The sequence below is a fragment of the Loxodonta africana genome, chromosome 25 (assembly GCF_030014295.1).
Source record: "Loxodonta africana isolate mLoxAfr1 chromosome 25, mLoxAfr1.hap2, whole genome shotgun sequence".
NCBI classification, from domain to species: Eukaryota; Metazoa; Chordata; class Mammalia; order Proboscidea; family Elephantidae; genus Loxodonta; species Loxodonta africana.
In genome coordinates this window covers 39,365,269-39,378,192 of record NC_087366.1, presented here as the reverse complement: position 1 = coordinate 39,378,192, position 12,924 = coordinate 39,365,269, and the positions used below count along the sequence as shown (strand labels likewise).

At 42.7% G+C, this 12,924-nt stretch overlaps 1 protein-coding gene across 1 annotated transcript; it reads left to right on the top strand.

Annotated features, from left to right (window-relative positions):
* The first annotated feature begins 3,093 nt into the window (after positions 1–3,093).
* ZP4 (zona pellucida glycoprotein 4) lies at positions 3,094–11,068 on the top strand. Its single transcript, XM_023549132.2, has 12 exons — positions 3,094–3,271; positions 3,554–3,675; positions 3,756–3,858; positions 5,331–5,474; positions 6,208–6,395; positions 6,928–7,025; positions 7,904–8,034; positions 8,217–8,406; positions 8,480–8,627; positions 9,132–9,210; positions 10,606–10,725; positions 10,965–11,068. The coding sequence occupies exons 1-12, from the start codon at positions 3,094–3,096 to the stop codon at positions 11,066–11,068; spliced, it is 1,605 nt and encodes a 534-aa protein (XP_023404900.2).
* The last annotated feature ends 1,856 nt before the right edge of the window (positions 11,069–12,924 follow it).

The following is a 12,924-nucleotide window of genomic DNA, read 5'->3' as shown; positions in this document are numbered from 1 at the left end:
AAATAGCCAGACGTTTCTTCTGACACGCCTCTAGGTTAGTAGTCAAGCACTTAATCATTTGTGCTACAAAGGGACTCCTTTTTAAAGGTCAAACCAAAACCAAACCCATTGCCATCGAGTCAGTTCCAATTCATAGTCATGGATTCCAACTCCTAGTGACCCTGTACGACAGAGTAGAGCTGTCCCATAGGGTTTCCAAGGAGTGGCTGGTGAATTTGAACCACCAACATTTTGGTTAGCAACCAATCTCTTAACCACTGTGCCACCAGGTGATTCTAAATAAGATAACACTAAGAATAGCATTTTCCCTTCCAAATTCAAAGGACAGAGAATTAGTTTCGAGGTCATGGGAGTAGGCTGCTCTATTTGTTAAGCCTGGGGCTCCTCGGGGTGGATCACATGTTACCTGTGTCATTTTCACATCCTGGTGGTGAGTTGACTGACGTGTCCTTCGGAGGATTTAGCACAGGGAGTGAGCATGAAATTACCTGATCCCAGCCCAATGGGTTATCTTGAGACTCATCACTTAACCTCTCTGCAGCAGTGGGGTGATTGGAGTGAGCCTGGGTATATTTCCAAGTGTTTCAACACAGTTCCAGATTTTTATGTTTATTTTTCAATGCTTAAGTAAAAAATGTCCTCATGAGAAACGCAATTCTACAAGTGTAGACTTCCTCAGTCTCCCTACGTATCAAAGGCGGCCATCGCTTGGCACCTGCTTTTCATTTGCCTCCCATTTCACTCTTATTCCCTAGCCATGTAGACCACTCTTGATTTTAGTGAGTAGTTACTATGCAGAAAGCACTGTAATAAGCATTTTACTGAACATTTTCTTATTTCACCTAAAATGTTGATTATAATAATAGCTCCCCCATGAGGTAGCTGTTATGCCCATTTTACTAATATAAAAGCTGTAACTCAGAGGTTAATCAATTGATGGAATACACAGAGCCAACAAGTGACTGAGTCAATTTATACCCAGGTTCACCCATTGCCAAAACCAATATGTTGTTGTTAGCTGCTGTAGAATCAACGGTGACCTTGTGAACAATGGAACGAAGTGTTGCCCAGTCGTGTATCATCCTCACAAATCAACCAAAGAAAACCCTATGGGTCACAATGGTTTGATCTGCAACTGATTATGGGGATGGCACAGGACTGGGGCATTTCATTTTGTTGTACATGGGATAGCCATGAGCCGGGGGCCAACTCGATAAGCAGCCAACGACAATGGCTGCAAGAGTATAAATCAGGTGTGGTAGGCCCAGTAGCCAGAACTTAACCCAGAGAGAGGATGTTGTGAAAGCCACATCATACTTTTGAGGTCAGAGCCCAACATTCCCTCAACTGTTGTATCACCATGTGTTAACAATCCAATTTCCCCAGAAGACAAGGGCTTATTTGTTCTCTTCCATTAGTTGAAAAGAATTAGAGACACCTCATTATACATTCCACCACTCATCTGCAAAAGACCTCTTCAAAGTATTATAAAGCAAAGATGTCACTTCAAGGACTAAGGTGTGCCTAATCCAAGTCATGGTATTTTCAACAGCCGCATATGTGTGCAAAAGCTGGACAATGAATGAAGACTGAAGAAGAATTGATGCCTTGGAATTATGGTGTTGGCAAAGAATATTGAGTATACACATACCATGGGCTGCCAGAAGAACAAACGAGTCTGTCTTGGAAGAAGTATAGCCAGAATGCTCCTTAGAAGAGAGGATGGCGAGACTTCTTCTCCCATATTTTGGACGTATTATCAGGAGGAACCAGTCCCTGGAGAAGGACATCATGCTTAAAGTAGAGGGTCAGCAAAAAAGAAGACCCTCGACCAAATGGATTGGCACAGTGGCTGCCAAAAATAGCAATGATAGTGAGGATGACGCAGGACGAGGCGGTGTTTTGTTCTGTTATACATAGAGTTGCTTTGAGTTAGAACCGACTCAATGCACCTAACAACAACAACATAAACAGGCCATTTTGGGACGCTGGTAGAAGACTATGGAAGCCAGTTTCCATGCTCTGACCTCCACTAGTGAGGAACGTATATACACAACCCTCGATCTCTTAGGTTGCCTCTATAACTATGGTGTAAACCATCACCAAGGAATGGAAATTGTAGTTTATAAAGAGACCCAAATTGTGAAAAGCAAACAGATAAGAAACCCTGAATGTACTTAAGAAAATATGACTGAAAATAGGTAAAAGGTTAAAGATTTATAAAAATCTGTAAAATGTAGAATTCATTTGGGGAATTTATGTCCTACCCCACATTTTCTTCTAGATCCTATGAGGATGAGGGGTGGGGAGGAAAACAGGACAAATATGCCAAAAATAAGTTTGGAAAATTGCCAGGAAAAGACCACTGTGGTGGGAGTCTCTCATAAGACCGGGGAAATGCTTTAGGTCTGCTTTTTTCAGGAATCAAGTTGAAACTTTTCTGAAATTTCTACCTAGCAACTTTTACAGGGACTTCTTACAAAAGCTTTCTAAGAACCAGTGGAGAAGTCAAGAAGGGTCCTTGAAGGCCCCACTTTTGCCCAATAATGTTGACTGCTATCACTCACTGTGCACTCCTGGCTTAACAAGCTGGTGCCAGGCACTTGACATGGAACATCTCACTTAGGCCTCATGAGTGCAGTTGCCAGGAAATATTGTCCCATTTTACAGGAAACTGAAATTTTGAGAGGAATCAGTAACTTACCCAGTTCTCATAGCTAGTAAGAGGCAGCACCAGGTTTCACACCCAGATAAGCAAAATTCTAGACAGCCATCTTCTGAGATGAACATGCCAGCGCTTTACCTAGTAATCCCAAAGAAGCCTCTTTTGCTAAAATCCGCTACCCATTCCTGAGGTCTGATAACTTCCTGGGGTGTAAACTTTAATGCAATACAGCTGCTAACTGTGCTCCTAAATGATTGAAGCTGGAGGAATTACCTTTCCCAAAGGCCTCTCACCTGCATTGTTACAAAGATGTGCACCTGAAATGGAGCTTTCCATCTGGATATAAAGAAACCCCCAGCAAGGGGCTAGAGCTGGCTCTCAGGAAAGGAGGCGTGGGACTTGCAGGGCACAGGGCTCCTGGCAGCACCATGCAGCTACTGCAGTGCATCTTACTCTATGTTCAGTTATCTTTGGCTTTGAGTGGCCAGGATGAGCCTGTGGCACCAGAATACCCAGGTGTGCTCCACTGTGGGCCCCAGGGTTTCCAGTTCACTACAAACCTTCCAAGCCAGGAGGCAGGAAGTCCTCCTGTACTAATAGCTTGGGGTAAGTTTGACCATTTCACCTATCTAAGCCAGGCAAAGGTCTACCTTTTCTACTGACTAAAGCTATCATCTAGCTTCTTGCTCTGATACTTTGCCCCTATAGCTTCCATCTATAGAACAAATAATCTAGACTAACTTCAGTTTCAGATCTGACCCCCTCTTGTGTCTCTCTTCTTATTGGCACCTACTCCTTGGGGTCTGATGGCAAAGTTCACCATCCTTCCCCAGCACTGGTGATCATGGGTACTGACCATTCGTACTTTTCACCCCTCCTGCCCCCCAGACAATGAAGGACTGCTGCACAGGCTGCAGAATGACCCAGACTGTGGGACCTGGGTCAGGGAGGGCACAGGCAGCTCTGTGGTGTTGGAGGCATCCTATAGTGGCTGCTATGTTACTGAGCAGGTGAGTACAATCCAACCATCTGGGACACTTGGACCCCTCTTTTTCCCATCCACTTTGACTCCCAGGGCCTGTCTCTCCAGGACTCTCATTATATCATGCTGATTGGGGTTGAAGGAACAGATGCAGCTGGACACAAGATAGTGACAAAGATGAAGGTGCTCAAGTGCCCTATGGGCCCTCAAGGTAAGAAGTGGAAACTTCCAGGTTCTGAGTGGTGTAACCCTCTGCTGCCAAGAGGGTGCCCCCCCTCAGCCTTCCCTACCTGCTTTGTACAGTGACACTTGACTCTCATGAAGGATTTTTCCCAAACTTTCACACAGTGGTCAGCCCTTAAGATGACTACCACTTGAGAGATTCCTCAATGCTGAGGCACTGTGGCAAATGCTTTCCGTGTGAGCCCCCCAATCCTAACCCAGTGCTGAAGGCATTATTACTGTTCTCCAGCAACAGCGGGCCGTCACTGGTCAATGACAGAGCTGGGATCCAAACAAGAACTGGCCCAGGAGCTGGAGCCCTTCCCCCTCGGTAGGGAAGGAAGCTGAAGTTAGCAAGAAGACTTCGTAGATACCTCCAAGAAGCAGATTGTTCAGGGAATAGAATTCAAGTTTCTCACCCCTCAGCTGGGGCTTACATGGCCATTAACTGGGAAATTGGTAGGAAGGATGATTCCTCCTCAACTTCAACATCTCCTGCTTTGCTGAGAGCCTACCTCAAACTTGTAACAGATTTGAACTTGTAATTCACTCTTCCTACCTGCCTTGATAGGAGTCCCTGGGTGGTGTAAACAGTTAAGTGCTTGACTACTGGTCAAAAGATTGGCTGTTCAAACCCACCCAGAGGCACCTTGCAAGACAGGCCTGGCAATCTGCATCTGAAAAGTAATGGCCTTGAAAATCCTATGGGGTGGTTCTACTCCGCACACAGGGGGTTACCTTGAGTTGGACTTGATGATAACTAATAACCACAACAACCTGCCTTGCTACTCAAAATGTAGGTCAGACCAACAGCACTGATAAACTAGAGAATCCTGGACCCCTCCCCAGACCTACTGAATGAGAACCTAAATCTTAAAAAAAGATTCCCAAGTGATTTATAGTACACTGAAGCTTGAGAGGAGTCACTGGGTAGTGCAAACGATTAACATGCTTAGCTGCTAACCGAAAAGTTTGGAGGTTTGAATCTACTCAGAGGTGCGTGAAAGAAAATCCTGGTGATCTACTTCCCAAAAAATCAGCCATTGGTAAACCTTATGGAGCACAGTTCTACATTGACACACATGGGGTAGGCATGAGATGGAATGGAAAGCAACTGGTACTGGTTCCTGAGAAGCAGCTTTAAAGAACTGAAGAGAAACGTTGTGCTTGAAGGTGTGGGTGTGCTTGAAGGGGAAGTGGTAAGGAACCCCAACGCTTCTACAGATCTTGTTGGTATTGACTTTCCTTTTGAATAAGACCAATTTCAGGGAGCTCTTACAATGTGACAGCCTATATTTCACCTTCTGAGACTTAATCTACAGCACGTAATATGGATATACCTACCCCAATTGTCTAGATATCTTTGAGAATCTAATGGTAATGGCAAAACAATGTCTTTAAATGACAACCCTCCTGTGGCCCGGCTTCAGTTACTCTACTCTTCTTAAAATCTCACCCTAGATGGCCCAGATGCTGACCTCTGTGACTCTGTCCCAGTCTGGGACAGGATGTCATGTGCTCCTTTGCCCATCACTCAAGGAGACTGTGAATCCCTAGGCTGCTGCTACAATTCTGAAGAGAATTCCTGTTACTATGGAAACACAGGTGAGTAAGTTATTGTCTTTGAAACCAACTGAGGAAAAGTGCTAATAACTTATCATTAAATCCAGAGAGGAGGTTTTTTACTCAGTGGGCAAATATTAAAGATGATTCTAGATTGATGTATAAGCAATGTATCCTTAGAACACTTGGACTCTAACTGAGCTTTCTACATCCTCCAATCGTCTATTCTTCCAGGATCCAAATAAAGTAAATAACATTCAATGATTCAAGAAATTAAGTCTATATGTACAACACTTGCTTATAGGCAGAAACTTAATCCACTCCCAAAGCATAGCCACTTCGGTGCTTGATGGTCTTCTCAAAACTGAAGCTTTCTGACCTCAAACTACTTTTTTTCTACATGTCCCAAAGTGTGCTCCAATGTTCTCTAATGTCAAAACGGGCTCTCAATGAGTATATGTTTGCCACATTCTGTTCTAAGCTCTGAATTCTAACCGCTAAGTAAAAAGAAGCAAGTACTAATATTCCAAGTTCTAGCAGATGAAGAAGCTGAAGCAAGGAAGTAAATACTTAGCCTAAGGTCACAAAATAAGTGGTGGAGCCAGGATTCAAACCCTGCTCTGGAAAGCTGAATTTGCACCAAGGTCTTTGGGCTGGGAATACTGAACCCTCAAGAGGGAGATCAAAAGCAACTAACTTGTTACCCTCTTGTCTGGATGGATCAAAAAAAAAAAAAAAAATAGATGGTCAGGCTTCAACCCAATTCCTGTTTCAGTGACTTCACACTGTTCTCAAGATGGCCAGTTCTCCATCGCAGTGTCTCAGAACGTGACCTCGCCCCCACTGCTCCTGAATTCTGTGCGCTTGGTCTTCGGGAATGGCAGTGAATGTAACCCTGTGATGACAACACATGCCTTTATCCTGTTCCAGTTTCCGTTTACTTCCTGTGGTACTGTAAGACAGGTTAGAACAACTTCCCTCTGACCTTACTTTTGGCCTTGGAAGTTGGGTGGGAATGTCCTAGTGGCTGGTGGAGAGCTGGAATATCTTAGCCATGAGGGATGTTCCTGAAGATTTGTATTTAAGGTACTCTCTAGGGCAGAATAACAGGTTATCACTGGGAAAGTTGAAGACCTCCCCTGGGTCTTCAGCTGAGACTATCACAGCTGGGGTCCAGCTAAGGTGCTATCCTTTAACCAAGTATCCTAGATGAGAAGAACAGGAGACACTCTTAAGGTTAGTCTTACCAGATGTTCTGGATAAAACAGGAAGGTGAACCGGGATTGTAGTAGTGCTCCCAGATGCCTCTTCCAGGTCCTTTGCTGTGAAATGAAGTGTTAAGCGATAGACTCCCAGGTTAGTCTATGCTACTGAACTCGGGAGTAGAAATGTATGAAAGGGCAGCACTGCCGAGTGCTAGAGCAAAGCAAGTTCTAAAGTAAAGCAGTAAAGGACTAGCAGGAATGACAAGGTTTCTTTTTACCCACTTTTCTAGATGACTGGAGGCCAGGCTGTATATGAAAACCAACTGGTTGCAAATAGGGATGTAAGAACGTGGACCCATGGTTCTATCACTCGTGACAGTATCTTCAGGTAAAGTTCTTCTTAACCTGACTCTGCTTAGCAAATAGTTTCTTCTCCATAAAGCAGAAACTGTAAGCTAAGCTTGAATCTATGGAAGAATACTTCTCAGTGGCCTTCAAAGTCCTGTCTTCTTCGTTGATGTTCCACTGCTTTGACTCTCCAATCTTGCTGACCACTATATCACCAAGTCTACTTCCATCACAGCCTCTAACTTAACCTGAACTTCTCACTCACCTAGATTTCTGGTATTTCACATACGTGGATATTTCTTTCTCATTTTGATCTTTTCTTTCTACCTCTATTGTACATGCTATAGCCAGAAAAATCCCTCTTAAAACTTTTGTCAGGTCACACATCTAAAATTTTCAAGTTTTCCCACTGTTTAAATTTAAGATCTTAAATGATAACTCTCAGCACTCTGCGTGAAATGGCTCTTATTTACCTCTCCGGCCTGATATCGTATAACATTCTCAGTCCTTTACTCACTATTCCCCAATCCCAGAATGGTCTTCTATGCAGCTCTCAAAGGACATTAAGCTCTTTCTTGCCTCTATACTTTGTTCTCCTTCCCCTACCTCTCATCACAGTCATTACTTCTCATCCTCTTTCATATTTAGTTCCGTCTTAAGGCCTGTATGACCACCTTCTCTCTAGCAGGTACCTGGTTCTCTCAGTACCATGTTTATTTCTTATACGGCTTTACTCACTATTCAGCTCTCTTTGATTCTGTTTATATGTTGGTCTCCCCAATTAAAATGTAGTTCCCACAAAGGTAGGAATCATATACATTGTTAAATTTGTCCAACGCTTAGCACTTAATATTAAAATGAAAGGCGGTATGGGTTATCCACCCACACTCAACTGACTGAAGTCTTATTTTTCTGCAGGCTTCGGGTCAGCTGCAGCTACTCTGTACGTGGCAATGTTCTTCCAGCTAATGTCCAGGTTTTTACTCTCCCACCACCCCATCCTGACACGCAGCCTGGAACCCTCACTCTGGAACTTCAGATTGCCAAAGGTAAGGCCCTCTTGGCTGGAGCATCTGGCCTATAGTCTATGCCTTGTCATTTTTCCTGGAGCATGAAGACCCCAATTTGGTAATGAAAGATACTTATACGTGAATCATGGTCCAACTCAGGCAATCTCTTAAGGCCCCTAGCTGTCTATATTGCTTCATTTCCTTATTTTGGTCTCTTGCAGACAAAAGCTATAGCTCCTACTATACTATTGATGACTACCCAGTCGTGAAGTTCCTTCGGGATCCCATTTACGTGGAGGTCTCCATCCTCCATAGAACAGACCCCTTCCTAGCATTACTGCTTCATCATTGTTGGGCTACCCCTAGCACAAACCACCTGTATGAACCGCAGTGGCCCATATTGGTGAACGGGTAAGTGGCCCTTAAAAGCACTTGTGCCAGACCTTCAAAGAAGCCCATCCTGACAGCTTATCTCTTTGTTTAGATGCCCCTACATCGGAGATAATTATCAGACCCAACTGATCCCTGTCCAGGATACCACGGGCCTTCCATTTCCTTCTTACTACCAGCGCTTCAGCGTTTTCACCTTCACTTTTGTGGACTCTAAGGCAAAGCAGGCACTCACAGGACCGGTATGATGCTTCCTCCCATGCTCCTTGGTGTGGCTTTGAATGCCCCAAGTTAGAGCTGTGTCCATGTCCTACCATTTCTCACTCAAATTAGTACTTCAATATTGGTTGTTGATACTGCTTCAGAACAATCCTTGCTACCAAGGGCATGAGTAACATCTACCAGCTACAAGCTCTAGTTCTTTAGTGCAATTTGTGATGTTCAGCTTGGGCTATATAAGTATGTTCTGATAACTTTTTTGACTGGGAAGATAACACAGGTTTGAAAAGACTTATGACATGTTTTACAACCAGGGCTTTGAACCAATTCATTCCAGTTCAAATCCCTGCTGAGAAGTTGCATTTCTACCCAAGATATACTTAATCAGAATCTACATTTTAACAACCCCCCAGGTGATTCTTATGTATAACTTCCTGGGAACTTGTTGGAAATGCAAATTCTCAGCAGGGATGTAAACCAGTTTGAAGCCCTGTTTATAGCATGGCCCCAATTCTATTGGCTCCTAGGTGTATCTGCACTGCAGTGTATCACTATGCCGACCTGCTGGCACACCATCTTGTATGGTGACTTGTCCATCTGGCAGCCGTGAGTGTTGATGTTATTTTCACTAGAGGACAGATTTAAATAAATCTTAAGTCCCAGTTCTAACCTCTTCTAGCCTTTGGGTTAATGACTCAAATTGAAGACTCACTTTTATTAGTAAGGCTTCTTAAAGTATTTGTTTATGATGCAGTAGAACAGAAAAACAATGATTTTCCTGGAATTTCAGGGCTGTTAAAGATAAACTATAAAACCTCTAGCCGTGGGCCTTGGCTTTTTCATGTAAACCTTTATTAAACTTGGAGTCAAACCCAGCCGTGGCCTACATATTGCTCAATTTAACACAGCACTTAAATCTGGGTAGTTTACAAATGCCAACTTCTGTAGCTGCTTGAAGTCAGGTCTGGTAACATGGCCTGTAGATCCACAGGTGGAGTACGACTGTGGGCTTCAGATGTGCTCTTGTTGTCGTGCCAATATGTATACAGTGTATACTTCTACCTAGCCCATTAACCTGAACTTGCTAGCCCATGAATTAATTGGGATTCATGATGCCTTAAGCTTTAAGTTATTCTAGAAAAAAAAAAAGTGATTACAAAAACCCAAACCCATCACTGTCAAGTTGATTTTTGACTCATAGTGACCCTATAGGACCCCCCATAAGGTTTCCCAGGAGCAGCTGGTGGATTTGAACTGTCAATCTTGTGGTTAGCAGCCAAGCTCTTAACCACTGCACCAGTAGGGCCCCACAGTGGTTAGATAGTAACTATTATGAAAGGTACTATAATAAATACTTTAACATCCAGATCTAATGACAGCTATTACCTCCACTTCTAAAGTACTAACTGACTTAGATTGACTTTCCTAAGGTGCTATTGTTAGTTTCCCTCAAGCCAATTCCAACTCATGGTGACATCATATATGCAGAACAGAACTGCTTCATAGGATTTTTAAGGCTGTGATCTTTCAAAAGATCTCCAGGCCTATCTTCCAAGGAACCTATCTGTATCTGGGTGTGTTCAAACCACTAACCATCTGGCTAGTCAAGCACTTAATTTTAGTGCCACCCAGGAACTCCTTCCTAGCCAAGGTCCTACAACTGGCAAATAAAAGTAGGACTCACCCAGCTCTGTGAACCTGTTATGTTTTACCAGTTCATAGGGAAGGGATTCTTAATTGTAAATGGTACTGTCACAAATGTCTACTTAGGAAGAGATGGCAGCTTAGGGACAGTCTATAACATCAAAATCTCCATGTCCAAATTCTGGTCAAACTGAGGGAAGTGTTAGATACAAGGTCAAGTTAGTATTAACATACTAATGTGAGGTTTTTTAAGACATGGATCAGAGCTTTACATACCAAGAGGCATGACCTTAGATAGAACTCACTTCCTACCCCCTAAATATGCTAACAAATCTCTAGCTTCAATCTCTCCCTTAGGAAGTGGCAGAAACTCTGACACTCATTTTCAGAATGATACTGCCAGCATTTCTAGCAAAGGGCCAATGATTCTCCTCCAAGCCTCTAAGGACTCTTCAGAAAAACTTCATCAGTATTCAAGTAAGTGGGAAAAGATCGTCTTAACTTACCTGAATGCCTATATCTGAAACATTAGTCAAACCACAGCCCTTTCCTTACCTCTGCCCTCTATGTCTTATTAACATGATCATTATTTACCTCGATATTTACCTCAAAAGAAACATATACTTCTATGGCCAAATTATGGCAGTCTTTTTATCAGGATGTAGAATCACTTGGTTGGTTTTGACATGCATTAACCTACCTTTTTCATCCTATAGGCTCTCCTGTAGACTCCCAAGCTCTATGGGTGGCTGGTCTTTCTGGAACCTTAATCACTGGAGCCTTGTTAATGTCCTACTTGGCTATTAGAAAATGGAAATGAGTGACTCAGACCAAATACATTAATAAACCAGACTGTACTACCAACCTGTATCCAGCTGCTAATTTGAAAGGCTAAAGGCTACTCTAATCTCCCATTTGTTCTTGGCATCTAATTTTCCAGGGTGAAACTTTATCTGAGAATAGACTAAAAACCATGATACATTATATCTCTAGCCCTTTTAACTTCTGAATAGAATATTTCAGTAGGGATTTCATAGTTGGGTTGACAATTCAAGCAATGTATACAAGGACTAAAATATCTCATACTTAGCAAAGATTTTACAAGCTCAAGAGGAGGGTAGAACAAAACTCTTCCACTAGACAAGAGCAACCAAACTAGGCCAGAATAAGTCGAACTAGTCATGAGCCTTCTAGGCCAGTGTTTCTCATACAACAGTGTGCATCTGGATCACAAGTGGCCTGGTTAAAACAGATCGTAGGCCCCACCCCCAGAGTTTCTGATTTAGGACTAGGGTGGTGCCTAAGGAATTGTATTCCTAACCATTTCCAGGTGATGCTGATCTTCCTAGTCAGAAGAACACACTTGAAAACCAGCCCTTAGAACAGTAACTACAAAGAGGTAGCTGATCACAGATTGGTCAGCTGAAAGTGGCTTAATCAGAAGAGATTTAGTTTCGAGCCATAACATACAAGTAGTTTCCTTGTTTAGTGGCTCTTAAGACATTAAGAAAAACAGATGGGGAGAAGGAGTCAATAATGTGACTTCTCAAGGTAAATGCCCTGCTCAAAGAAATTTCTAGTAGCCAGTGTTTTTGGTCATACTCTGGGGTAGTCTCTACTCTTCCCACAGTGGACCTCTGAAACTAGCTTAAATAAGGCTTTCCAATTTATCCCCCTTCAAGGAGTAATGTCTAGGTCACTTCACAGTTCAGCAAAGTAATAGGTGTAAATCTTGGTTCTTGAATGGCTGCTTTGTAGTCAAGCAAACCCACTTCAAACTGCTTTGAAGGCAGGGAATGAATATTACTCATCTTGCTTTTGATGTGGCAGGAGCTATTCTGTTGCTTGATGTTTAGTAACACTTGTTCTTCATGAAAACCAAATAAGGTAGGCACTTATCCCTGGCTTCCAGAAATAGAAACTGAGGAACATGGAGGCAAAATAACTAATTTAGTCACCCAGTCAACAAATGGCAGAGCTGAAATTTGAATACGTTCTGACTCCAGACCTGATCTTAACTCCACATTGTACTGAAAATACAGCTCTTCAGTGGGACCTGCTTCCTGTGGGAAACACAGGTTCAGCTGGATGCGGGAGTTTCTTAGGCTTGCCTCTGCCTGTCTGCCTCCTGCTTGGGCAGAAGTAGTTAACTTAGATGGCTGTATGGACTGGTCTGTGACTACTGATTGCCTTCTACTTGAGGCCAAGCCTTTCACAGGGGAGCGCATGCCCTTCAATTGTAGTGGAAGAGTGGTAATTCACCTAGGCAATCATGAGTAATATCAGAAATACATTTTGATTGTATTTAACCTAATATATCCAAAATGTTACCCTTTTAAATAAACATTTGAGATTGATTTTTCATATTAAGTTTTTGAAACCCAGTGTGTTCATAGAAAATCTCAATCCAATGATGAGGTTTTATCAGGGAATACTGTTCTTTCAGGTTTTATAAGATGTAGAAAGTAGTCACATATCTGAATAGAGTTTAAGAATGTAACTCTTATACTAATATTTCAAGTGCTCGATAGCAACATCTGACTAGTAGGCACTATAGCTAGTAGATAACAGCATAGGTCTCAAGTCCACGGAGTTCAAGCAGGTATTCGACATACTATGTAACAGCTTTATACTCTACTTTAGGAATAAAGCAATTAAAAAATGGGAGCAGCTGCT